The sequence below is a fragment of the Centrocercus urophasianus genome, unplaced genomic scaffold (assembly GCF_019232065.1).
Source record: "Centrocercus urophasianus isolate 14NV4802_14NV808 unplaced genomic scaffold, USGS_Curo_1.0 seq_12, whole genome shotgun sequence".
In the NCBI taxonomy this organism is placed as follows: domain Eukaryota; kingdom Metazoa; phylum Chordata; class Aves; order Galliformes; family Phasianidae; genus Centrocercus; species Centrocercus urophasianus.
This window is the reverse complement of record NW_024884364.1, coordinates 29,319,409-29,346,729: the sequence shown is the minus strand read 5'-3', so window position 1 is coordinate 29,346,729 and position 27,321 is coordinate 29,319,409. Positions and strand designations below refer to the sequence as shown.

At 40.5% G+C, this 27,321-nt stretch overlaps 1 protein-coding gene across 1 annotated transcript in view; it reads right to left on the bottom strand.

Moving 5' to 3' along the window:
* Positions 1 to 4,666: 4,666 nt before the first annotated feature.
* The window catches only part of MRPS6 (mitochondrial ribosomal protein S6), a 45,670-nt gene continuing 23,015 nt past the window's right edge, over positions 4,667 to 27,321 (bottom strand). The window contains exons 2-3 of the mRNA XM_042810355.1: positions 16,516 to 16,655; positions 4,667 to 5,293 (exon numbers count right to left, since the gene is read on the bottom strand). Of these exons, the coding sequence (XP_042666289.1) occupies positions 5,119 to 5,293; positions 16,516 to 16,655 (315 nt within the window). The 3' untranslated portion in view covers positions 4,667 to 5,118. The remainder of the gene's footprint in view (positions 5,294 to 16,515; positions 16,656 to 27,321) is intronic.

Sequence of the window (27,321 nt, the reverse complement as noted above, 5' to 3'; positions counted from 1 at the left end):
CTGATCTGGTGGGTGGCAGCCCTGCCCATTGCAGGGAGTTGGGAGCGGGTGGGCTTTGAAGTCCCTCCTAACCCAACTCATTCTGTGATTCTGTGACACTTCTTCATCTTCTCCATGCAGATCCTTTGCTCCACTGCCACCTTCCTCCAGCACACTTTTCACCAACTGTGTCCTATATTTTTCAACCTCATTCACCCCTCCATTCCAGTTCTACAGATCATAGCTTTTCCAAGGCGCTTGACATTTGAGGAGTGATTCTTTCTTTCACAACATTCCCACTCAATGAGTAAGAGAATGGGAATGATGTTCATGTATTAATAAGATAATAAACATTCTGCTCTTTATATTTTCATCCGTCATCTCTCTCAGGTACAAACACATGCAAATGATACAGATTATATATGACATTTTCACTCTTCCTGTCACACACAGAAAATGGTATAGCAGACAGCCTGAGAGATCAGAACATGCCACAAAAGCTTTCTCCACCCTGCCTCACCAGCTGCTATGTTCAAGGTGAATCATGAAAGGAAATTCAAACCTAAAGCCTCCTTCTCTCTGTAGTAACATTCAAGTCAGCCCTCCGCAGAAAATTGGGCAGAACTTACCTTAACACAGCCAGCAGCTCTGTGAGAGCCCTGCAAGTGTTAGTCATTCTCCAAAGTGCACCCACCAGCCCTTGCACAGGAGCTTCTCATGAATCCTGGGAACCAATATAAATCCTGAATTCTCCCAGCCCCACCAAGTTGGCTTGCCCTTCAGAGAAGTAAATCTTAATGTCAGGATGCAACTGTTCCTACAGAGCTCAGGAGGCAGTGGATCTGCACTATTCCCCCAAAAGCATCCCCAACATCAACACCTTGAAGACTGTAATAAGCCAGATTTTCTGTGTGAAAGTTAGCGATTTCCAAACAAGGTTGACTTGGCAGTCCAAGCACAATGCAGAAATAACAGGGATGAAAATTCTCCCAGGTTTACAGTGAACATTGCCTTCCCTTAAAACTGTTTTTAGGAGGCAATCTTGAATACTCCAGCAATGGGATCTGTCAATACATCACTCTCCCTCTTAACCAGCATTCAATAAGTGGTGTCTCTCCCACTCCTCCGCAAAGTTGCACAAATAGCAGTGCAAAGAGAAGCAGCATTAGCCTAAGGTAGTCCACCAGCTGCAGCCTGTGTGTTTCTGAAGGTCTGCCAAAGCAGCAGTAAGAAATCAACGCATCACATAGGTCACAGCAAATAACACATTTTTTAATCTTCCCTTCATGCAGCGCTTGGGAAAATGCATGTTTTGGCTCCGCATCAATTCTCACTTTTCTGGTATCTGAAGCTCAGAGTTCTAGGAAGGATTAAATAACAATTCCATTTTAATTTCCCTTGTTCTGTCTCAGTGTAGGGACACAGCACCAGTCCCAATGAATTTATCAAGAATCTCATTTGCTATAGCTGTTTTTTTGAAAGCTCTTCAGTCAGATGCCACATGAAAACCATGCCAGCCACTAAGATTGAAAAAAGTGAATCATAAAAGCTCAAAAACCTAAAAGGTCAATAAAAAGAACCTTGTATTTTAAACAGTACTCATTGTTTTTTAGCCCATGATTACATGCCACGAGTTTGAATTATCTGGAAGGGCTTGTCACGAACATTTGCTGGAGGTACTGGCAGTCCTGGTCAGATCCCCAAAGCCATTCTTGAGAAGGAATAAAATGTAGCAAGCAGGTTAAGTCCAGAAAAAAATGCTGTGACTCCAACTGCTTCAAACAAGTTAGCATCTTGCTAAACAGAAACTGATTTCATTAAGTGACAAGTGATGGGTTTCTGCGGTCAGAGCCCGTGAGTCATTGGAAAGCTGCCCTTGTAATTATTGCTGCCTCTCCCCATGTTTGTTGTACCTGGCTCAGCCCGCTGCTTCAGCACTCTACTAAGAAATGCAGCTGAGAGATGATTTTTGGAGAGACCCATTAAAACATTTACATTGATAGAAATATTCTACCGACATTGAGGATCCTCAACTCCTTTTAGCTCACACTGTCAACACGCTATTGAGATGTACAGAAGGTGTACAGCCTCTGGGTTAGCGGGAGCACATCACCCCATGCACAAACTTCCTGGGTCAGGCTCACCAAGTGCTTTGCAAGCACAGTGCTAAGTGCTCTGAGGGTGCATTGCCCTCAGCCTGCTGAGAAACCACAGCACAGTCCATATTCAGCAGAGAGATCAAGTCAGGAAAAATGTGTGACTGAAGACGTACCTAAGATCTCCACCACAAAATCCCTTGTGCTTATTTGCTTGCCAGAAGTAGGATAGAGAAAATACTTCTGGCCCAGGAGAACTGCCAGTTGGTACGTTAGTACTTACCTCAGTGCATCTCCACAATCTACCGGGCATCTAGGAGTGTAAAATTACTTATTTCATACACTTGTGAACACAGAATCACAGAACGATTTGTGTTGGAAAGGACCTCAATAGCCACGCCGCCCCAACCCCTGCTGTGGGCAGAGCTGCCTCCCACCAGCTCAGGCTGCCCTGGGCCCCATCCAACCCAGCTTTGAGCGCCTCCAGGGATGGGGCAGCACAGCTTCTCACATAATCTAAGAAGGAGTCAAAGCGCTTCATTATCAGACTACAGGGTAAAAACAATTTAAAGTACTGGTACACAAATTGTTTAGGCCTTTGGGAATGCCGGTGGAGTTTGACATTTGATTATTTGGCCACGCTCCCACTGCACAGACTCTTTCAGCTCTCCAGTGACACCATACAGCATCCTGAAGCTTTATTCTTGGAAATCAAGAGTCCAGTGGGACAAATCAGCTCTCAACTATCAAAAAACCCCAGCACACTGCAAAGACATGCTAAAATTTTCCTTCTCTCTCTTAGGAGAATCTGTGACAGCCCAAGGTATAGCTCCTAGCTTTCTTCCACAGCACAACTCAGGCTGCCCAAAACCAGAACCGCTCAAATCATCAGATAGAATCCAATGCCCATTCCAGCATTTATAGCTGCTGAGAGAATGTGTGCACTGTTCTGCATTACTTTCCTGAAATAGCTAACTACCAGTCTAAGCGGCTGACTGGGCTAAACAAATTGCAACCCAAGGCTCCTTCCTCATCCTCCCCCACCCAACCCCTATTAAAAAGAAGAAAAAAAAAATTATGTTCATATTAGAAACTATCAATTATGAAAAAAATAGTACATCCAGTTAAGAGACAGCTATTCAGCAGACTTTTTATAAATAAATCCTGATGTTGAGGAAGCACGAGTGCTTGTGTAACCACGTAGCAGGCCTGCAAGTGCTGCTGTGCCTGTGGCCGCTGGCTTCAGTGGGCACTATGTCTATGCTAAAGGCAGATTTTCAGGCCTTCCCCTGTACACAACCAATGCTTCAAAGTATGAGGATAGTGGATCAGGAGCATCTCCTTATGCTCTCTGGCCTTCTGGAGACCACCATCTCTCAGAGTTGGTACTGCTGCTTTTCTTTAGGGTCAGCTAGGCTCCAAGAGATTCACTAATGCTGATCCACTCTTGGGATAAGCTGGACTCAGGAGCCTAAGTTCTCTATCCCTAGCATCCACCACGCTCTGTTCAGACCAGAAACAGAGACATGAAAGTCCAATTCACTTCAGGTCCTGATTCATAACAAATACTATCACATGTTTCATAGATAATAAGCTGACAGCTCATCCTCAGTGAACATCTTTCTGAACACACGCATCAACATCAAAACTGAAACAAATTAAATGCCAGATATAATATGATGCTAAAGGGAACAGCATAAAGACAAACAACCAGTATTTGTGTATGTATAATCCGTTTTCAATCTTTATTTAGTGAAGCTGAAAGCTTATGTATTCTCCTTGCTATTGAAATGAAATCCAGGGCCCAAATTCCTAGCCAGAGGATAACTGTTAAGACTTGAAAGCAATTTTTCTTAAACAATAAAAAAACTCAAGTAACCAACAAATACTTGTTTTGTGCACCTATGCAAAACAAAACAAAACAAAAATGGGGGGGGGAAGAGTGGAGGGAGGTGTAGGTGAAAAGCTTGTACCGGTGGTAACACAAGGGAGAACCTTGCCTTGTTTTACACGCAGAACACCAATTTATTCTGTGAATAGTTAGGTGACCAAAAAGAGTTAAGCGCTCATTTCTCAAAAGACTGAAATGAGGAAAGATGATGGGAGTCTTTAGGCTACAGGTTTCTGCTCATGTCCCATTAAGAAAAACTTCTGAGAGACTTGAGTGAAACACATTTTTATGTATTTTTCTATTTGTAGTTTGTGCTTCATATGCTGTTAGCCTCAATTCTCAGCAGATCAGCAGAAAGGGCAGCACACGAATCCAACCCCATAGCACAGACTTACAACCCCACAGCTCCTCCTGGCTAAGCTTACATCTGTGTGGAAGGAACATCCATCCTACAAATATTTTCCTCCATTCCAATGCCCAGTCTGGGTCTAGTTGATGGTAAAACAAAACATCTTTTATTCTTCTTTCACTCAACTATGGTCATTCTCTCACATGCCAGTTGGTGTTTGTATACAGAGTAACTCTTTACCTGTACTTTGAACACAGTTCTCACATGACCATAAAGAAAAGTTTGGCATGTCTTTTGGCAGCATGAGTCATTTCTTTTTGTACCTTTTCTGGTCATAAAAAATGAGTCAAGTTTTATTTTTAATCACACTTTTATTACCTTTTCCCAAAAAACAAGCAAAAAAATCCTCAAACAGATCACACACTATTGTGCTATATTTACACTGTAGACTTCTTAATCTCTAATGTAAATATGCATACTATGAAGTAATCTGTCTTTGGAAAAGAATGCTATTTTGAGTGTTGTGATGATGGATAAATCTTATCAATGTAATATTCTAAGAGAAAAGAAAATCCATTTCCAGAGCTGTCAAACATGAAGATAAGCATACAGATTAATTCTACTCAAGTTATTTAAACAATTTTAAAAGAAACCTCCAATGTTACAATAACTTAAGCATACTATTCCACACACATAACATAGCTAAAACTGATTATTTTTGATGGACATTGCTTATCAAAATTGTATTCAAAAGTAGGACTAAAAAAATCACCTAAAAGTTTCAAACATGCGATTTAGAGTATTCATTTCTTCTTGGGAATTAGTTTGTCTTCATAGTTGACTATGCCACTGCATTCTTCTGTCTTTGACACAGGATACTTTATAAAAGCACGTCTAATTACATCAACATCACGTCCTAAATGATCCATCATGGTCGATACAATTGAAGGTGGGCCCTCTAAGTCTACCAAAAAATACCTGCAATGAGAAACACACATAAAATAAAACAAAGTACCTGTTCTACAACTTGAATTCAAATAACAGTGAGATATCTCAAATGAAATTCTTTTTTTTTTTTCTAAAGTTCTGCTACCAGAATTCTTTAAATAAAAACTCAGTACTATCTTCATTTCAAATATGACAAGTTCAACTCAAGCAGGCTCCGTCTGAACTCTTCTTGGTGGCGCAGCACATTAAAGAGAACTTGATCTTCTTGTACCTGCTCCATACCTGGATCTGAATTGTAGAATCATAGAATGGCCTGGGTTGCAGAGGACCACAATGATCATCTAGTTTCAACCCCCCTGCTATGCGCAGGGTCACCAACATCTGAATAATATTTTGTGGGTTTTTTTTTTTGAATGGTGGCATAATAACTTTGCTTACAACATGCACTCTCCTTTGAATTCACAGCATTGTTTCATTGGGAAACAAATGACAGCGCAAAATATCTTAAGCTTACATACACATAGGCATACTGCTTCAAAGTTCTGCTTTGGAGCTGAATGCAAGTTAAAAAAACAAAACTAAAGCAAACAGAAAGCAAAAGCAAAAGCAAAAAAACCCCACAAAGAATAAAATACACCCAAATAGATGGACTTATCCTAAATTAGGAACCTCTCCAATGTGAACAGAGCTTAAATCATCAATGTGGGGGCAGGAGCTGAAGCTGCATTCAGGAAATGCCAACTTGCACAGTCGGCACTCGACAAGCGTGCTGACTTGCTGATCTTGGCAAGAGTGAAAAGGTCTTCCTTCCACACATGCACAGAATGTATCAAATACACTACTCCAGGTAAGCACTTTGTCTCTACCACACAACTACCTTTGGCATCTGCTAAACAAACCCTACTGCCTACCTACAGAAAGGATAACATTGCTTGCCCGTTAGTATCCCGAATTAGTATAGTATATAGTGTGTACATTAGTATACTAAATATCTTGATTGAACCTCCCCAAGAAGCATCACCCTGAAACATACCCTGAGAGCAGTATTTCTAAGTCACACTATACATTTGTCAAGAACTGCACTCCTAACTCACAAACACTGAAGCAGGATCAAGCATTCCAGTTGGATTTAAAAACTGTACCTAACAAGACTGTATTCTGCAGGAGACACAGGCTTTTATCAAGGTGAACATTACTTCCATAGAGGTAATGCTGGAGGATAAGTCCACAAAATGAGTAGTTGGAATGGGAGGCTGAACGGGAAATACAGGAGGTGGGGTCTCCAAAAACAGACAGATGCACATCCATGCCGCTGACCTGCATTAGAGCTCTTTTTACCTAACTAAATGCCTTGCATAATTAACACCCAGAAATAGTACACACACAGGAGACCTGTTAGGTCAGAAATGAAATTGAGAAATCTGCTGGACTGCTGCGCAGAGGTGGAATTCACACATGGAAGACACTGCAAAGAAAATTCTTCTCAGCCAGACATCCTCATCCTGAACCTCTTACGCCTGCATCTGTATTAACAGTCACAATTTAGGACTGAAGACTTTTTCAGAAAACCAGATGGAAGCACTAAGTTCCCCCAGATGAGGTGAGGAGCCTGATGGCAAGAAATCTCCTTGCAGCCTGCACTGAAGAAGCCACTCCTCCAGAACAGGTGCCCAACTGGTGCAGGCCTTGGCTGTGCATCACAGGAGTGGGGGACCAGCGCCAGCTCACTGAGTCAGCTATGGTGACTGCAGCAGGAAGGGCTGCTGCGAGATGCAGGGACAGCTTGCCTTAAGGAGGGCTTGGAGGGTGGTTCACTTCTCCGTGCAAATCTCCACAGAGAATGAAGAGTCTTTCTGAAGATCAGAAAACAGGCGATACCACCTGGTTAAAAGTTTAAGGAGAAGAATGAGTTTGAAGCTTGGACGAGTCATGAGAATTGTAGCATAACAACTCTGAAGAATGCACAAATGCACACTCCTTGAAAAGGGAAAGTCTTTTTCTGTTAAAGCCATTAAAAGCCACTGGTAAATTTAACAAATGCCACTTAGATCTTCTCCATTGGAGGAACCCTTCCCAATCCTCTCATACTTGTGAATAATATAAGGGAAGATGGAGAGAGAAATCCCAGCTGATGCCATGCCATCACTCCCATGCCCCTTTCCCCTAGCTTTAGGTTTGCAGGAGCATTCATTCATTTTGCAAACCGTGCACCGTATTAATCCCACTTCTCCAGAATCTGATTTCATTTCTGCTTGCAAGTGGTATGCTGCTTTTCATTGTGCTTCTAAAACGGCAGTAGATTTTTTTCTTGTTGGTTTTGCGGCGTTTTTTTTTTTTTTTTCCCCTTCAAAGGCTGCTTTGCAACTTTGTGCTTTCTCTCACATTAGCAAACGGTGGAAATTTCCACTGACGCACTGTTGATAACTGAAGGAGAAGTGGGGGATGGGAGGATGAGCTGTTGCAGCATATCTTTATGACTCCTCGCAGAATAGGTATTTTATCTGAGGACACAAAACTGCAGTAATTGGGGACAAAGCCATTTTTTTTTTTTACACAGCAACTGGTCTTCAAGGTAACAAGCAGCAATTGCATTCCTGTGTAAAAAAGAGCGAAGGAGGGCCAGCAATAAAAAATGTTATTCTTTCATTAAAGGAAGAGAAGAAAATAACAGCTGCAAAAAGAACAAGCAAACACAATTGACAATGCAATTCCTGCGGAGATCCGGAACACCTTCCCTCCAAATACATGCATTTAAATCAGCTGTCATGAGGTTATGGGCTTTTTTTCACCCACTCTAATAAGGCATGCCTCAATTTCAGCCAGCGATCTATGACCCCCTGATCAACCATGCCGTTTCTGCTGTTTGTGTATTAAGCAAAAGCAAATCCCAGTGAGATTTAAAGATGGGGAAAAATACAGGAGAGGAACTACCTCATTTGTGCAAGCAGAAATGCAAAAGCATTTAGGCTGTCTAGGAGTCAGCCGAATCATCAGGGGAGAAATGCAGGAAAATTCCATTGGTTCAATAAGAGACCACAGTTATTTTTGTCATCTTGCTCAACTGTAAATAGAAGGATGATGTAAATACAGGAGAGCAGACTACCCAGTGAAACATATTTAAACAATGCTTAAATTGGAGAAAAAAATAAAAAAAGACAGGTTTCATTTATCTTTTTTAACATATCCAAGGAAGAAATGGTTTGAACATTGAGCCCTAAAGATGGACAGTATATGGCTTCAAAGAATCCTGAATGGATCAAAACTCATCTGTAAATCATAGAATCACAGAATGGCCTGGGTTGAAAAGGACCACAATGATCATCCATTTTCAACCCCCTGCTGTGTGCAGGGTCGCCAACCAGCAGACCAGGCTGCCCAGAGCCACATCCAGCCTGGCCTTGAATGCCTGCAGGGATGGGGCATCCACAGCCTCCTTGGGCAACCTGTTCCAGTGCCTCACCTCCTCTGTGTGAAAAACTTCCTCCTAATATCTAACCTAAACCTCCCCTGTCTCAGTTTAAGGCCATTCTATATGCAATGTGCCCGTGGAGCAGAGGAAAAAGCACACATACGGTGGACTTGGAAAAGACTGTGTGGTCCCACAGTTGTGCCCAAAAAACGTTTGTATGCTTAAAGATGATAAGCTCAAGCTCCATTAGCTATCTTGCCCTTAAATTTTTCCTTTGCACACAGCAACAGTGAGTCTAAAGTAAGCTTCCCTAATGGGAAAGTGGAAGATAAGGCAAGAAAATGTACAACTGAAGCACCCAAGAAGGGAACAAGAAATTGTCACGAGGAAAGCAAGCTGCGGTACTCTCATGAAAATAGCTGGACATTCATTTTCACTGTGATAATCCCCTGTTAACAAAATTGCTTTGCTACATGAATGCCCGCTTCATGTTTGGAACCACTGCATTGTTCTTGAAGAGCCACAGTTTGCTTTTTTCCTCAATTCTTGCAGCTACTTGTCCTCAGTGGGGTAGGCAGGCAAGCTTCTGCTCAGACGGATTATCGTTTTGTAGCTGGAAGGATTAGCACAATGTGTTATTTCTAGCTTTTAAAAAACATGCATGGAATAGATGGGAATCCCTTTAAAATCACAAGGACAGCGACTGGGAAGTTCCAGATTGAAACCAAAAGCTGTATCTTAATAATTGAACTGTGCCATAGCAGGGATGCAAATAATCCATAATTTCCCCAGTGCGCTGGGGAAAACTAATTTTTTTTTTTTTTAAATTGTCCACAGTCTTCAAAAATTTCATTTGCCAAACCTATACATAGATGCCTGTTATTCAGCTAATTCAATAACGAAAAGATATTTTGCAGTGTTGCAGAAAAATAGAAAAATACTGCTTCACTGCAAAAAAGAAACAAGCCCGACCTATTCCAAGTATTTTAGAAGCCATGCTCACTGGGCAGCATTTGAAAAGTCTGCAGATTTGTCACAAAGACAGCTGAAAGGATTACTGTTTGGGAGTGGCCATTACATTTAATCAACATGCTTGCACAAAGATGATACAGAATTTAGCACACCAGAAAATGACACTTAGCACCTCAACATCTCAAATTATTGCACTGCGACATTTCTTCTAGCAAGCAGAAAACTGCAAATTGCAATCTCAAAGATAAGGGAAGAAAAAAAAAACAACAGCAGTTCAGGGCTCTGATACCCAATGTATGTGCACACTTACACATGCACGTGGACAAAAACATTTGAAGGGAAAGTAATGGTTCAACTCATCAATGGAGAAAGCCCCATCTAGTGGAAGAAGACAATCAATTTCACAGAAAATACTACATACATGCCTAATACTGAAGTATTCATACTTGTTTTGTCCTGACCCCAGTACAATGCAGATTCAGAACTCCTTTTTGCTGAAACAGACCGAGACATAAGACATTCTCAAATTTGAACAAACCAAAAAGCACAAGCTGTACATTAACTATAAATTAAGTCTGATGGTATTAAGAAACTTTGCAAGCTCTTTCACCTGGTTTTCTTTTCTCCAGTTTGGCCTGTGGAAGCCGTAAAAATCAAGGCAGTCTACCTGAGGGAAAGTGAAGGTGAATCACCTGCAAGATGAAGTCCTTCCATCATATGATCACTTGTATTTAAGTATATATACATATAAGTATATATACATATGTAAGTATATATAAGGGGCCAGGAAGAGATGGTTTGAGAAAACCTGAAAACAATCCTGAGAATACCTCTGATGGATAACTATTATTTCACTCTTAAAAATAAGTAACATTATATCCAGATAGCATGGGTTACTGAACGGCAATTTAACATCCCCTGTCCTCAGGGAATAATATTCCACCACAAGTTCCTTGCTTAAAAACAAATTGTGTAAGTACAGTTCCTATATTGTAGGAAAGGAGAAGTTTAAACATAGTTCACATAGATAAGCATACAAAATACTCAGACTCTTAAAGAACATCATACCCAATACTCCTCTCAATATCTATCTATTCCTTGTATGTTAACTTCCATGGCACTAAGGAAACGAGGTAGACTCACATGCCCCTTCTTCCCTAAGCCCACATTTTGGCAGTGAACCATGAAGTCATGAGGCATATAAAAGCAAAACACGAGGTGCTTCCACAAAAAGGAGAAACTTCTTCAGGCCCTAAACCACCAAGGGGTGCAGGGAGAAATTTGTGATAAAGCCAGGACAGCCTCTGAGGAAGGAGCCTATGCTACTTAGCATACTCCAGCACCACTAGGGTCCCTGTGCAACTCCAGAAGAAAATTCCCCAAGCACACGTTAAGACAGACATGCAAAGCACAATTTCACCATGAACAAAAGTAAGACCTGAGCTTGCTATTTCAGAGAACAAGTAGGTTGATGAGGTAACCTGGAGTGAAGAGCAAAACAAAAAAGAACGAGAGACAAGCAAATAAAAAATGAGCGCTGCCACCTATTCAAAATCAAATTTAAAGGACGAATAGAAACAACAAACCAAGGCAATGAAAAAGTTGGCAAACAGAACATGGAAATTGTTATGAATAACCAGAATTATGCACAGTTTAGCTAGAGAACTCACAAATAAAGAGAATGAAAAAGTAAAAGATGCAAGAAAGCTCTAAAACCATTACTATGTTAGAGGTAGATTAAGTAAGGAAAAGCACACGGAGCGAAGCAGAAAAGAAAGACCACAGTGCTGTACCAATTTACCAACAGCACTCACTAGGCTGATGAACAGCATCCTTTCTACAACAGAAATAACAAAAAAATATAAATAGAAGTAACATTTTAAAAAAATCTCTAACAACAAATCTCTAGGGCATATCAAGATACCCAGAAGACAGCAATACACAAACTCCAATTACGCCTGGCCACTTTCTTCTCCCTAAAGCCCCTGCCATAGCTCCTTCCAGTGTAACAGAACCCTAGTTTGTAAAACGTTTGAGCCACTACCTTCCCAAAGGAGTGCCTCAAACCTATTTTTTAAAGATCTGTTTTGCAGCCTCCCTTGTACCAGCTTCCCTGAAGTAAAAATATCCTGCATACCAGCCACCTCCCCCAAACCAGCTCCTTAATCTGATGCCTTGAAGCATGAAGTGTCACAAGCATATGATTAAGGCATAGTCTGGCAAGGCCAAAGAAAACAGGTATGCCACAAAGTGCAAACCCACAGACTGTACTACTGAGGTCTATCATTTTACAAGTAGTTGCAATATTCCTCAGTTCAGCTCTGACCGCATAGGCAGCAATGGCTCTGTAATGTCATCAGCAAGCCATAGTCTAGACCCTTCATTTGAAAGCAGCTTTGAGAGATTCATTGTTTCTGTATCATTTTAAACAGCAAAGAAATCTAGGGTTTAACATTCCTTGAATTCATACACTTAATTTTAATCAGTTTGCTTCTGTTTGTTCCAGAAATAAATACATCCCTATATGTATGATACAGTACTAAAAAAACGCACAAGCAATTCAAGTACATCATATCAAAAGCAATTAAGTCATGGCTAACAGAACAAACACTTGGCACGAACCTATAATCCATTAGGTAATACAGTCAAGAAACCTTATTTACACTCTCCCATTGTTATTTTTTCGGAGACGTGATGGCCATGGGCAAGTCACTCAGGCTCAGTGCCCAGTACAGTTAGTTATATACCTAACCCACACTGGAACCAAAGCATGCCTGTGTCACGTTTCATTCATCTGTAAGGTGAACAGTATCTGTTAAGAATTTTTGTGTTACACTACAGAATACACTTGAATCACACTCTTAAATAATTTAAAAACAAAATAATGCTTTGCTACAGCAATTAACACCATTAATTAGTAGTCACTTTAACTTTCATTTAAAATACCAATCCACTAACAGTTTGTAAGTTTTATTCTCCCCATGTATCCATGCAGTTCCTGAAGGGTACTGTTTTCATAATTCCCTAAACTCAAAGCCTGTCAGTATTAGGTCTCTAAAAAACAGAAGCTGTTTTCTGTCAGAAGAGATGCACTTAACAGAAAGACCTAAATTTCTTTTAATATACACTCAGTGCACAGGGACCACCTGCTCAGTGAATATTGTTTCCAGAGGAAAAAAGTCAATTTTACATGTGATCTGAGGTCTTCAAAGCTGCTATGGAGTAAAAAACCATTCATTCCAGTGACAGCTGTGGGCCACTATCCCCTATGGCAACCTTTGAAAAATCACAGCTTTATAGATCAATTGGCAGCAAAATTCTCATTCTCCACTAAGTCTCCTGGATATTCTTAAATTCGTAATGCGCCTGTAATGCTGTATAGCTGAGATAGATGATGTTGAAGCACTACAGAATGGAGAGGGAAAAAATCTGTACTGAGAATTCAGGATACCTGCTTAATGACCAGTGACACGCATTTTAGGTTTAATTCTTTGCCACTTACTAAAGACACCTCTGTCTGCCTCTGTCAGTCACACTGTTTTATGCTACGCACCGTATGTAAAGACTTGAATTACAGTTAAATTAACTAAAATGAAATTAAAATGAACTAAATGAAGAGAACATATACCAAAAGGCTGGGAGAAGGATGGCCTCTCGACATGCTGCAGAGCACGTCTCAGCAGAGCTGTGAGCAGCTGGCAGTGCCATGCTGATGGGCCTTGAGTCAAGATAAGGAAACAGCTTGGGTAACAATGGCTGTTTATAAGGGAACCAGGACATTCAGGAAAATCATTTTGTCTTCCCAGTAAATACTCCATGCAGCTGAGGGGACTCTGTGCCACTCTGAGTGACAGGAAGATGGTTCGTGCAGAGGTCACTAGGGCTGTCTCTAAGAGATGCTCTCTATTAAGCTGTGACCCATGCTATGAATACTGTATTGCACTAATTTTCACAAAGTAAAACTACAGAGGAGGACAAAGGAAGTAATGGATTCAATGTGCATCCTGAGCCCATGACATCTACATGCTCTCAGAAAACAAACTACCTGAAGAGCTCTGCTGAGAATCACAAAACTAAATGAACAAATCCACCCCTCAAAAAAGAAAAGCTTTCTAAGGTTCACCACTCCTCTGCAGAAACGTAGCACCACTTGCACTCTCACAGAAGCCTTTTGAGTCACTTCAAAAAAAGCCCAGAATAATTAAAAAAAAGTTAGAGACCACATTAATATGCTGTTTAATCTATCACTCAACACCAACTTAGTATGGAAGAGGAGACAGGCAGAATTAACTCGTTATTTAGAAACAAAGATATTAGATTTCTTAGTGAGTACAGGTGTATATTTAGCCTGATCTTGAAAAGTTTTTTTTTTCCCTTTCTTTTTAATGTTTTCCTGTTAGGAAAAAAAAAAAAAAAGTTACTTTTATGGGTGCTGTAAAGAAAAACTGACTGATTTTATGAGGTGGACAAAGATCTGACTTTTCACTTTCTGTTCCCATACTATGTTTAATATCCTTAGTAAGTTGTTCTTTGGACCATATAAAATATCAAATAGTGTATTAGGAATCCATCACCCACAGTGAACTGCAGCCTCCCTGGCATATATATACAAATGCCTTCTCTCACATTACTATGTCCAGAAACTGCTGCTGCTTCCCATTATAGTATCTTGTTTCTCCTGAATTTAAATTATCCAAATAACATTATTCTTTCCTGTAGTACACACTTTTAATCACCTCTCCCTTTTAAGAAGCCAGACAATTGAGAGCAGGGAACTGCCATATTCAAATACAGAGAGTCCAAATCCACGGCAAGCAGAATGAAGGCTAATTATTTAGAGATACTTGAACTGGGAGGTGGAGGAAAAACAGCAATGGTCACATTAGTCTGACAGCTTCATGACCACGATTTAAAACATGGTAATTATTTGTTACTAAAACCAACCTCAAATAGAAAATCTATCTCCTCTAAGGACTGCAAAGAAGAGGGTTACAGTATACCGATCCCCTCCTTCTCCCTATGAAACAGATAATCTGCTGTAGTAAACAAGTTAAACTAGCTTACATATCTGAAAGATCCTTTGGAGAAAGGATTAATGTTTATAAATATCTAAAGGGAGGCGGGAGGCAAACAGATGAAGCCAGGCTCTTCTCAGTGGTGCATAGCAATAGGACAAGAAATAATAGCCTAAAACACGGTAAAACAAAGTAATAGCCTAAACATGGGAAGTTCCATATAAACATGTGGAAGAACTTTATGGCTAGGATGACAGAGCACTGGAACAGGTTGCCCAGAGATATGGTGGAGTGTCCTTGTATGGAGATATTCAAGACCTGTCTGGATGCCTACCCATGCAACCTATTGTAGGAACTTGCTTTATCAGGGGGTTGGGCTCAATGATCTCTTGAGGTCCCTTCCAATCCCTGCAATTCTGTGATATGCCTTCTATTCAGTTCTGTTACATAATTCTGTCTGGCTGTTCTCCTTCTTTTCTTTTGGTCTCCCTGCTGAAGAAACCAAGACCTGACCTCCAAATTGTTGCTACTCAAACCAAGTGGAAACTGTGATCCAAGTTGGTGAAGTGTTTCAAGGTGTTAAGTGCTCTAAAAGAAAATTTGGAAGTTTCAACTTCAGTCTTAGCTCCCATCTATAATAAAATAAGTTATACTAGCTCCTCGCTTTGCTTAATCACCCTGAAAAGAGTAAGGTAATTAATAATTCTGTCTTGAGACAAGGCTTTGATTAGCTCCTGTGTGGAGACAGCAAGACTGAAATGCAAAACATACAGGATCGAGCCACATTTTGAACACAGACTACCACAGGCACCATGGAGCAAGAGTGCAAGAACTTCATGGCCACAGTGCCATTGCTTTTGGTAAGGAACTGGCACACCATGGAGGTTTCCCCCTCCCTATCCTTTCTGTCAGCCTGCTGTGCTCCCCTTCACAGAAGGGAGCTCTTCAGCAGAGGGAGCAGAGCCCCAGGAAATGATCTAAGGAGGGCTTCATAAAAAGCACACCTCTGGAATCACCTCATCTTCTCTGGTACCAAATGACAACCAAGGAAGGTGGCACACATGCTGGTCAGCCCACCGATGACAGCCGGCTGCACTGGAAGGATGGGGGAAGCGTGCAGCTAATTGTTATTTGGATTACCGCAGGCAGGCCCAGCGCCGCACAGCACAGGTTGCCTAGCAACATTTCCCAACCTTAGAGGAGAGCCAGCCTCCATTTCCATGTCGGAGGTAGTCCAAGGAGCAACAAACATTAACATGAGTGATCGGGGTGAAACCCACAGCACCCACCCAGCCAGCCCCAGAGAAGCCTGGCACCTGATGGGCCTGTTGAGAACTGTCTCTGGGGGCAATTGGAACCATTTATCCTCTAAGCGAGCTGCACTTACATGGTCATCTTTAACAACTGTACCACAAACACAAGTCCTACGGGATACATATGGTGATTAACATTTAGTTCAGATGCATTAGAGAAAAAGAATCAATCTTGCCAATTAGCAACCAGCAGATTAAGTAAGACTTTTATCAGTAAACAGCCTGACTGGCTTGGAAAACAGTTACGTAAAAACGCCCTAACAAAATAACATTGTGTACACTAGGGAAAGCAGTTCTGAAGGCCTGAACTTGGGCCACACACAACATGACATCTAAAAACGAACAAGAAGCCAACACCAGGCAAAACAAAGAGGCACAAAACAGGGCAACACATGCACAAAGAGCCCCACAAAGCCTTGCCAAGGTGACAGACATTGCGTATCTACTCCCCAAAAGCACAAGGAAGACCAAATGATGACAGTTACATAAGTACATTTTATAGGAGCACTGAAAGGCTATTAAGAAAAAATGCATCATGCATACCCTCCTCTCCTGTGGCGATGGTTGTGCTTGGAGATTTTATATGGCAGAGCCCTTTCTCCCAGGTTTTCGAGGTTCCTCACAATGGCTCCTCTCTCCATGAGAGCCTCTACAGTGCGCTTCAGCACAGCTGCAGTCTCAGGCTTTGAAGAGAGAAAAAATAAAAAGAGAGCAGGAAATGTACACAAATCTTGTTATTCTTATTATGTTGATTACAATCAACACATGCATTTGTATGGCTTAAGTACCAGAAAGGAATGTGTAGTAATCTATGGATTTGACTCACCTGGTATCACCTTGGCAGATCCTTGCACAGGTCTGAGTAAATACGTATGGCAAAGAGCAACTACGAACTGACAACAGCTTGAAAGACCCTTGGACCACTAATGCTAGTTAATATTGCTCATCAAAACATTTAAAGTGAACATTATGGGGAATACCAATCTGTGGCTTGCTGGAAATAACAATTAGCACTACATTCACTTTGCACCATCACTGCAACAGCATACATGTAATAGATATTTGGACCCTTGCCTAAATTGCTGCGTGTCTCATTACAGTTGCGTAGTTGACATCCAAGCCTGTTTAAGAACGAAAGAATCGGCACGCAGTAATTGGTCTAACATGCAGAGATTTCACTCCTCATAAGAACAACTACGAGGAACAGGCAGCCAAAAAACAGTAGGTGAAACAGATGCAACATTTTCTTGCTTAATGCAATGATTTCAGCAGCAACACTTAGTAATATCTATGAAAACGTTATTCAGTATAAATTACAACGTTTTGAAAACTGCAAACTTGGTACATTCTCGTGACAAGTATTTGAAAAAACCAATCTCTTGCAGGGAAAGGAAAGCAAGTGGACATCAAACTGAACACAAAACAAACCACAAAGTGTTATTCCCACCTCCCTGCAAAATTTCACATCACCGTATATTCCCAAATCTACTTGTCCGTAGAAATGGCAATAGCTGAATGGTGAAGTAATTAAAGAGCTGGTTTTCAAAGTACTGCCCTTTCTCAGGCAGGAAAAAAAAAATCTTCCATAATAGTTCAATCATTTAATGAAGATTACTCAAAGTTAGCTTCGTGACTCTAAAAAGAAGGGCCATTTAGCATCTGAATCTCTTAAAGGACACTGGTGAAAAAGGTGGTACCATAATCTTATAGTAAGAATGTGGTATAGTCCATGCCTCGGCATATAGAATTTCCTTCTCATTTTGCAGAGGATGAAAGGTGATAAGAAGGAGCTTCTAAATGCAGAGTAAAGGTGTTCAACAGGCAACATTTTGCAACGTTGACTGTTCTTGGAAAGACCAGGAGCACAGATATTCTGAAATGATTTCTCGTTTCCATAGGTTAACTGACCAGTGAAAGTCAAGAGTCTGCATCTACTTCTCTTAACTATAAATCAGAAATTTTATTTCCTCCTCACCTGCTAGATGAACTGTTCGGGAAATTTATTTTCAACACAAAGACCCCAAGCAAAAATGCCTGGGATTTGTTTTCAATGTACATTTAGGCTATGTTGTAAAACCGTCAAAGCATCCAGACAAGTGAGTTCAAATATGAAGAAATGTCACTACCTTGCCAATGTTCTTCAATGCATTAAAACTAATGTTCCTCACAAGAGACAAATACTAAAAGTATCTCTTGTCACAGTGTGAAAAATTAGGGTGAAGGCATTGTTAAAACAGCTTACGCATCGCACTATATTACTTTAAATCATATTTTAGCTCAGAAATAGGAAAATCATTTTTTCTGTTGACTTAGGATATCTTTTTGCCTTCATGCCACAAAGCAAGCTGTTCTCACAAACATTTAAGGTGTCTAAATTTGACTTCGGTCTCTTCCTTCAAGTTTACCTGCAACAAAACCAGCGTGTTCAGAACTTATGAATGAGAGACTGGCAGACAGATAGGTACACTATACAGCCCTCACATGAAGTAGAAATCTACATATAAATCATGCCATCTGAAAAGCCACGTAGAACAAGTGGCATTTTCACAATAACTCCAAAACATTCATGTTTTCTTTTATCATAATAAAAAATGTTTGTTCAAATTTCTGCTACTGGAGAAGTGTCAGTAACAGTCAGGTTACAGGTAACAGTTTGGCTTTACTTGACCCTATTCCTCCACACTCCAGAAATGCTGTAACACAACAGAGTGAGAGCAGAGCTGAGGCTCCTCTCAATACTTTCTCCATGAACAACTATTTTCTCAAGCTCTTTACAGCTCTTTGACACAACTTAAAAGACACAAAGATGTGAGAATCTGGCTCAAACTCTAAATACCTTTTTTTTTTTTGCTACTTCCATTAACACGTGATCTCAGCACTCAAAACTCATCCAAACCAGGAGCTGCAGGTGAGACACCTTTCTAACAGTGGCTGCTTCATAGGGTTGCACATTCCAAAAAGCAGGGTGACAGAACTGGTAATGTCATCCATAGGTTCATGCTGCAAGAACTGTATCAGAAATCCAGCTTCAAGAAAGAAGAGAAAAATAACAACTACGGCTGTTGTGAAACAAAAGCACTGACACAAGTATCATTCCCTAGGAGGTTCTGACTTCAAAATAAGAATCTGACAAAGACTGCTAGGATTTTACTTGTATTAATAATGAAAAACAAGTAGCTTTAGGAAAGAAAGGGTAGTTAATCTAACAGCTTCAGTATTTTGTGCACTGCAGCACACCTGTAGTGCTTGCAACACTAGGCTGGAGAACATATGCTTAGAAGGGAATAGGATCTGCCATTCAAGTCTTCTTCTGTGCCTGCTGTGTGTGCTTTGGTTGCAGAAGCCTCTGTGGTGCTCAAGCACTTATCACAGTAAATATCTGTCAGATTAATAAATAAAAATATCATTAGGTTTACTGTTGCTACTTGTTTCCCACTCAGACAAAAAATTCTGATCCACAAAGAGAGCTCTGTTCAAAAGAGACCGTAATTGATCGAGACTTTCAGACAATCAGCAGCATGTCCAGATGTGGATGTGTATGATATACCCTTCTATAACAACCATGCATGCTTCAGTTAAATCTACTGGATAAGTTTATTCCTCTGCATCCCTCCTACCCTCAAGTGACACTTAGGCTTTCTGTATCTTTTATACTTGCCAACAAATCAGCATTTTCCTAGAGTGGCAGCATGTCCAACATGATGTGCAGTTTCCAAACACAATGAAATCTAAGATAACGTCCTATATATTTAAAAACAAAACAAAACAAAAAGAACAAGAAAAGAAAGCCACAGATTTCTACATTCAGAATTGTAAAATATTACGCTTTTTTGCAACCTCTCCATTTGTGGAAGTACTTTGAAAACATAAACTAATTGTTGGTTTTGAAAGCTTGTCACTGCAATCCCTCTCATTCCTCCTCTCCAAAAAAGATCATGGTTCACCATAGCTTGCCTGAAGCCATCAACCAAACTATATATAGGCTAGCCTGTGCTAACCATAATATCCACAGACACAGGTTCCTTGGCTTGCCTCAGAGCCAGACCAGTTGAGGACATAGGAAATGGTACTGCCTGGCTCCCAACCCAGAAGCCACAACATTTTTTCCTAAACAGCCAGCAGTTATTCTAGTACCACAACTGTGGAGAAGCAAGGAAGGAAAATAAAAAAAATAAAATAAACTGAAGAAGAAAAAAAAAAAAAAACAGGAGCAAACGGCAGCCAGTGCCAGAATACCCATGCTGGAGAGCAGGAAGTGTTAGAAAGAGCATGTAAGCCCTGGTATGCAATTCTATCCCTTGTTCATCCTCCTGGGTGCATAATTAAGCCAGAGCCCTTTCAACTGGATTCACCCTTAGTGAACTTAGTGAACTTCATCAGTGAACTCCATTCACCATCTGGCCATAAGTAATTACCTTATTCTCCAGGAGATGCAGAACTAGTGACCCCACTATGGATATGGAAGGAAGAGGGGGGAGAGGTCACTGCAGACTTTCCAAATGCTTTTACTTGGAAAACTGCCCCAGGAAAACTGAAGAACTGTTATCTACAGATCAAACTTCCTCAATCCTCTACCCCATGCTTTTAAAACTTACAGCTGCCCAAGTGAAAATGTGCTGGCTAGCTTGTTAACCCAGTAGCCAATTGTCAAACACAAGAGGGGCACACTGCAAAGGATACTTTCTGTCTATGGTTGGCTTTCTCCATGGATGAGAAACACTGTGGTCACATTTAGCAGGTCTCCTTCATGCTGCTATCGCCAACACTTCAGTAGCTACATATGTCAAGATAACCAAGTGCTTTTCCACAAATACCCATTCCTTTGGGCCCACCATCACCATAGCCTCCAAATGCAGACAGCCTCCATGCAAAGTTGAGCTTATCACTCAATCATGTCTGTCTACGCTGCACCCCTTCTTTCACTCCAAAACCTCCCTGAGTCAAAGATTAATAGAAGTCCTACAGTTAAAGTGTGGGTATGTACTTTTGTGTCTCTTTTCAGTGTACCATAAATATCATATGAGTGAGCAGAAAGTTATTTAATGCACAGACTTCTTCAGAATCTCAACTGATTGCAAAAATAGGAACAGATGAGGGGTACAGTGAAATGTTGCCCAGGATCAAAGCCACAAATGCACAGTAATAACCAGTAAGTACTGCAGCACAGCTCCAAAAACCTCTTTGTGAGGGGAACTTATGATACACCACCAGCATGAGTAAAAGCTCTACTACAGTCTTCATCAGTTGTAAAGAATTCAGATGGCACTAAGCAAGTATATTTAAAAAATTGGGAAACAGAAAAAAAATGGGCAACATGCTAAAGGCACAGTATTTTTTGTCCTACTGGAGGCTAAATGGATGTGAGCTCATCAGCTGAAACTATAATATGCATTTCTCAGGTGGGGCAGAAACTTGGCAAGAACTTGAAAAAGAACTTGGGCAAAGCTGACATCTCCAAAAAAAAAAAAAAAACAAGGAGACTCGCATCCAGTCCTAACAGAAAGGACAATTCTGTGGCTGAAATTAGAGCCATTTAAAAAGACTGCAGCACTATTCCAAGTCTCATCTAGTTAGCTGGCCAGAGGGAGCTCATGAGATGACAAAGTCAAAAGAACAGCAGTAAAAAGAACTGGCTGAAAAAGAAGCCTTCTCAAGCCACCAAAGCTCTTGTCCTATAAGAAACTGGAGAGAAAAAGGGAAATGGGCACCAAATACTTAGTTTTAAGGGTTAGTTAGGACTGCATTCAAGTTCTTCTGACTACTCACCCAGTTAACACAAAGCATTTAAAATCAGTGGGCATCCTCCTAAACAAAAAGAATTTCATCATGATTAGCATGACTGCCAAAATTCAAAATCAAAATCTGATCTAAATAAAAAAATACGGTTGGAAAAAAAAATATGGTTGGAAGAAAGCTGCAATTCAAAAGCAGTATAACCAGGAAAAAACCCCCCTTAATGTTACTGAGTTTGTAATTAAATACTAAAATCTTGTTAGTGAAAATGATAAGAACACGTATTTGTAAACTTGTTGACATCAACACTGGCCTAAGAAAGAAAATGAGCTTTACAGTGAGAAATGACAGGAAACTGCGGAGAACCATTTAACTATAACACCCTGCTTTAGTACAAGACGAAAAAACAATCAGCAGATTAAGAATTGGGAACAAAGAAAAAAAATGCTGCTAATATTAGTAAAAACTGTAGCCAGGCATGAAGAGCAATGATGTCACTAGCTGTCCTGTATCTGTCTAAGGAACAAGCCTGAACTCCTGGTGCAAGATGAGAAGCTGTAATCACCATAAAAACATAATCAATAAAAAACACGGAACAATCACAACCAGTGATAGACACGCACTACACAGAAACGACCAAAATAAAGATAAAAGTGGTAGATCAAGTGAAAAGTAAGTGTGCTAGCCATGCTGCACCCATGACAAAAAATCATTTGCATGTGACTTCTGAATGTAAGAAGGGTCTTGGGAAAGTAATCAACGAAAATTTGAGGAGCCAGGACACCTGGCTGGATGTTCAAAGCCACGCAGGGGATGGAAGGGAACAATCTAGGGAAAGTTGAACACAGAGCAGCATCAGATAGGAACAGTTCTCTGTAACTGTGACGGTATAATTTATTAGGCATAGAGTAAGGAACAAATGGCAGAATCCAAGTTCGTATTTCCATCAAACAGTTATTGGCCAAGACAGAAAGATACTCTAGAAATGGGTTTAGAAAATAGTTAAGAAGTTTTAGATGGTCAGTCACTACAAATAAGTACGGGGGAGTGATCAAAATTGACTCAGTCTGAATTTAATAAACACCACATCCTCAAAACAGCTCTTTAATCAGCATTTTAATGGAGGCTAAGCCAAGGAATTAGCAACTACACCCAATGAGAATTTGAAGCCGGAGGCCTGTATGCAAACAAAGCAACTTTTCAAGTCAAAGTGCTGCTAATCTCTCTTCTGTCCCCAAATCCACCTTTCTTCTTCAAAGTATCTAAATTCCACGAGATTTTTTTTAACTCAGAGTTTAAGATTAAGGGAAATTACTGAATCTACAAAACTGAATTTAAACCTGAGCAACACCGATACCAGATAAATATCAGGTTTCAAATAATTTAAAACATTAATCTCAACAATGAAATGACTTACATTTAGTTCATCTTAAAAAGTATCAACTCTGATAATATCTAAGAACTCTGGAAGATGTCTTGTAATTCTCAACTAAATAACACTGCCAACTGTAACCAAGTCCTCTGTGACTCGAGGCTGTTTCAGTGGTTTATTATTAGAAATAATTGATTTAGTAAGTAGATACTACCTGAGATACAATTAAACATCTTCCTTAAAATGTCTTTTAGAAACTTACCCTGTTCTTCTCAACCACAATGCAGTACAACGTGGACTCAAATCTAACACTCATAATAAGGTAAGGTCTACTTACTGGAAACGTGCTCAGACCAAGCTTAGCAGAAACCACAAGTACAAAGATACAGAGTACACTTCATCAAACTTATTTTGTTTATTTATTAAGCTTAAATAACTTCAAATGGAAAAGGAAAAGAAAAAACAAAAAACCAACCAGTGGTGGGATTTCTTTCCAAACCTTTTTCTGCCCTATGTTTGCATCACATGCACATTTACAACTCCCCGCTCTTGCTTACAGCTCTCATTCTTTCCACATTTGTCAGGTTTAAGATTAAAAAATAAACACCTTCCAATGAATTGAACAAAAAGATGACAGGAAGAGCAGAAAATCAGGAAGTCAAAGAAAATTTTCTGCAATGTCGTCATACAGAAGATTGGAACCACATTTAAGAGGCTTCTTTTACCATCTCAGCATTTCTCATTGTTAAACCTCTACCTGTGTATATAAAGAATGCATAAGTCACTGTATAGTTTGCCAGTTTAGGTCACCAACTGTCCCCAAAGCAGTCAGCTGACATTATTAAAAAACCCTGAAACTTCCGACTTCAAGAACTTTTCCTCAAGCATTTGAGATTAAGTGCCCAGCATCAAAGATCCACCTTAAAAAGAGCCTGAGACGAATAAAATGTAAAGCCACACTACATCATGCAGTCTAGTCTACTCAAGATCTGAATCAAGTCATCCTTAGATGAGTATGTAACAGAAGTCCCATGTATGATGTATTTGGATATAATCAGGATCTTTAAACACCACAGAGAGCAAAAGTTTGCTCTGTCTTCTCCCCACCTTCACACACTGCAGCTACAGTTTACTGCTTTCTTGAGAAAGCTGTTTATAGCTTCTCTGGATAAGAGGACCTCTGGTGCACTTTTACCTATTAAGATGTTTAGTGCGACATAACCCTTATGAAAACAGGCGGCTGCTGCTAACACAACTGGTAATTCATACAGAGACTGAACCATTCAACAACAGACTTAAGTTGAATCCTAAGTACCTCTTAAAAACGTCATACGTATTATCAAATGTCTCAAGACAAGCCCAATTTTAATTCACCTTCTTTATTCACCTGTAAGTTTAACATCAGTATGGAAGGGCTCCAAAGATAATGGCTGCTGCTCCAAGCCAAGCCAAAGCCAATCACTTCCCTTGCTGTCAGTGTTCTAAAGGAAAAAGATGCCCAAAGGCACAGCTTACTCCTTCAGGTGCCTATCACCTCAATTCACTAGCTTCTGTACAAGTTGGAGAAGGGACACAAATCAAAACACTGTTATGCTGCTACTGACACTGTCTTCCTGGATGCTTCAGGGACAGAGCTATCAGTATTATGAAAAAGAATGGTTTTGCTGTTTTGTGAAGAGCACGTAGCATCACAAGCATTTAAAATGCATGCTTACTCCCTGTCCAACCCTGAATAGGTGATAGCAAGTCTGGTATTCCTCCCTGCAGGGAACAGATCTCTGTCTGACACGGCACACACACTGGCAGCTCAAAACCCACAGAGATTTTTTCACTGTAATTACTCTGGACACATCCTGCACGCTAGGTATTTTTCAAGTCAGCTTTCACACTTCTGTAATTGGAGAAAAGCTGTGAGATGTGGAAGGAAGCTGGCACAGCATGCCTTCCAGAAGACAAACACTACTTCAGTTGAGAGCCACAAGCTGCGAAGTGCACAGACAGTTAATTTCAACATTCCCCAGGTCAAAGACTTAGAGTTCCAGTCTTTGGACAATGTACATCTACCCGTCCAAAACATCCACAGCAGTCGCTGAGTCTTGGGATATATTCCAGCACAGATCCAAACTCCAGACATAGAGTATACAGCTAGCACTAGACTAGTCTAAGGCACTGAATGAGAGAAATATTTTAAGTACTAAAACTAGAGATCTGACTCCTAATACTAGCTGTTATACTCCTCACAGTTACCCTTACTGCTGTATAATGAGAGTCAGGACTACAAAAATGAACGTAGTAAGTAACAAACCACAAAGATTTTGTGTGAGGACTGTGGTCATAATTTTAAAATCCTCCTGCTTTTGCAGAAGATTAACTGACCTCGATTCCAAACCAGAACAGCATGTAGGGTGGAAATCACACTGTTTTCATTATACTGGTGCGCACAAGTGAAACTGAACCTTGACAACTTCTTGGCCAAATTTTCCTATATACAATATATACATAGGTTACTCTGAAAGTAATGCCTCAATGATTTCAATGGAAACTGCAAGAAAGAGCACAATAACACTATTTGGTAGAGCAAATTCCAAGCTACAAAATGCTATCTATCAGCATAGTCACCACCATCAGCCATGCGTTTTTGCCAGCAATGAACAAGAGCCTGCATGCTGTGCTCGTAAGAATCTGTACCACTGGAGGTGACCAACTGTTTCACAGCTGCTATGACAGCTTCACTGCTAGTAAAACACTGCCCACACAGTTCTTCTTCCATTGGCCAAACAGATGAAAGTCAGAACATGTCAAATCTGAACAACATGGTGAGTGTGGTAGGACAGTCCACCTAAGATTGGCAATACGCTCCATGGTCTTCAAACTGGTATGGAGCTTAGCATTGTTGTGTTGCATGAGAAAGGCAGCCACCACCTCTGCCTCACTCCAGAAGTTTGAACCTTCAGATCAGCCAGCACTGCAAAGTAGTGGTCAAGTTTATGGTTTGTCCAGGAAATACAGAAGGATCACCCCTTTTCTAACTCAAAACACAATGCACATCACTTTAGCTTCTGTGTCTTGAAGATTTTCTTTCATGGGGAATTCACATCATCGCTCCATAAACTGCTATTTTGACTCTGGCTCATAGGGGTGACATCACCCCTAGTATCCAAATATATATATACCAGAGCATCTCATCTCTGGTAACAAGATTGAACGTCATGGGCCAACAGAAAGTGGATCATACAGTATTGTTTCAATAGGTCCTGACAAACTTACACATGGTATTCTGTCCGTTCCTGTATGAACATGAGTGGGACCCCCCTGGTGCAATATTCAGCTCCATACACAGTTCCCTAGTAGTTATCTACTGATCTGTATGAATGGGCTGATCAAGATGCTCTTCATTCTGTGGTGACAGCTGTGTACGGCCACCCAGAGCATGGTTTGCCTTTCATATCACTGTTGCTGCTGCTGAAATAATCTACCCACAGCCTCACTGTGCTAACATCCACTGTTCGGCCTCCAGAAACGCTCAGCCATTGTCTATGAATATCAGTGGGTGCCATTTTTTCCGCATAGATGAATTCAATTCCACACCTTTGCTTTATACATGCTTCCATGTCAGATGCCGCTGTCTTAGACTGCCCCTCTGCTGCCATCTGTCATACCACAACAAAATGAAACGGGATATTGGTGGGAAGGTTCGTCCCTCTACTACCATACCACCAACATTCACCTCTGATGTCATGGGCCAATAGAATAACATAGGAGGCATTACTTTCATAGCAGCCCTTGTACGTATACGTTTACACACACAGATACACATGGATATTCAAAACTAATTTACAAAACTAGTTTCATGGTCTAGAAAAGTATTAAAACTAGTTATCTAGATCAAGTGTTATAAGTCATCACAGTCATGAAGTCAAATCACCACCTTAATCCTGTCCATCTAAGTACTCCCCAAAAAGCATGAAAGAAATCACAAAGTTCAACCTGATTAAATGTGCTTACTGGATGGATAGTGGGAAAAAAAAAAAAAAAAAGCAAAAAAAAAAAAAAAGCAGAGAATTCAAACTTTCTGGCTTGCTCACTTTCCTGGCACAACATAGGCACAGTGCAAACTAGGGCAACCACATCCAAGGAAGGAGAATTCACTCTAGCGCCAGTAGGCAGAGTACTTATTACCACCCTCTCCTTGAGTTTTTCCAGTGAACCCTCAAAATAAATGCTGCTGCAGCATTTACAGAGCC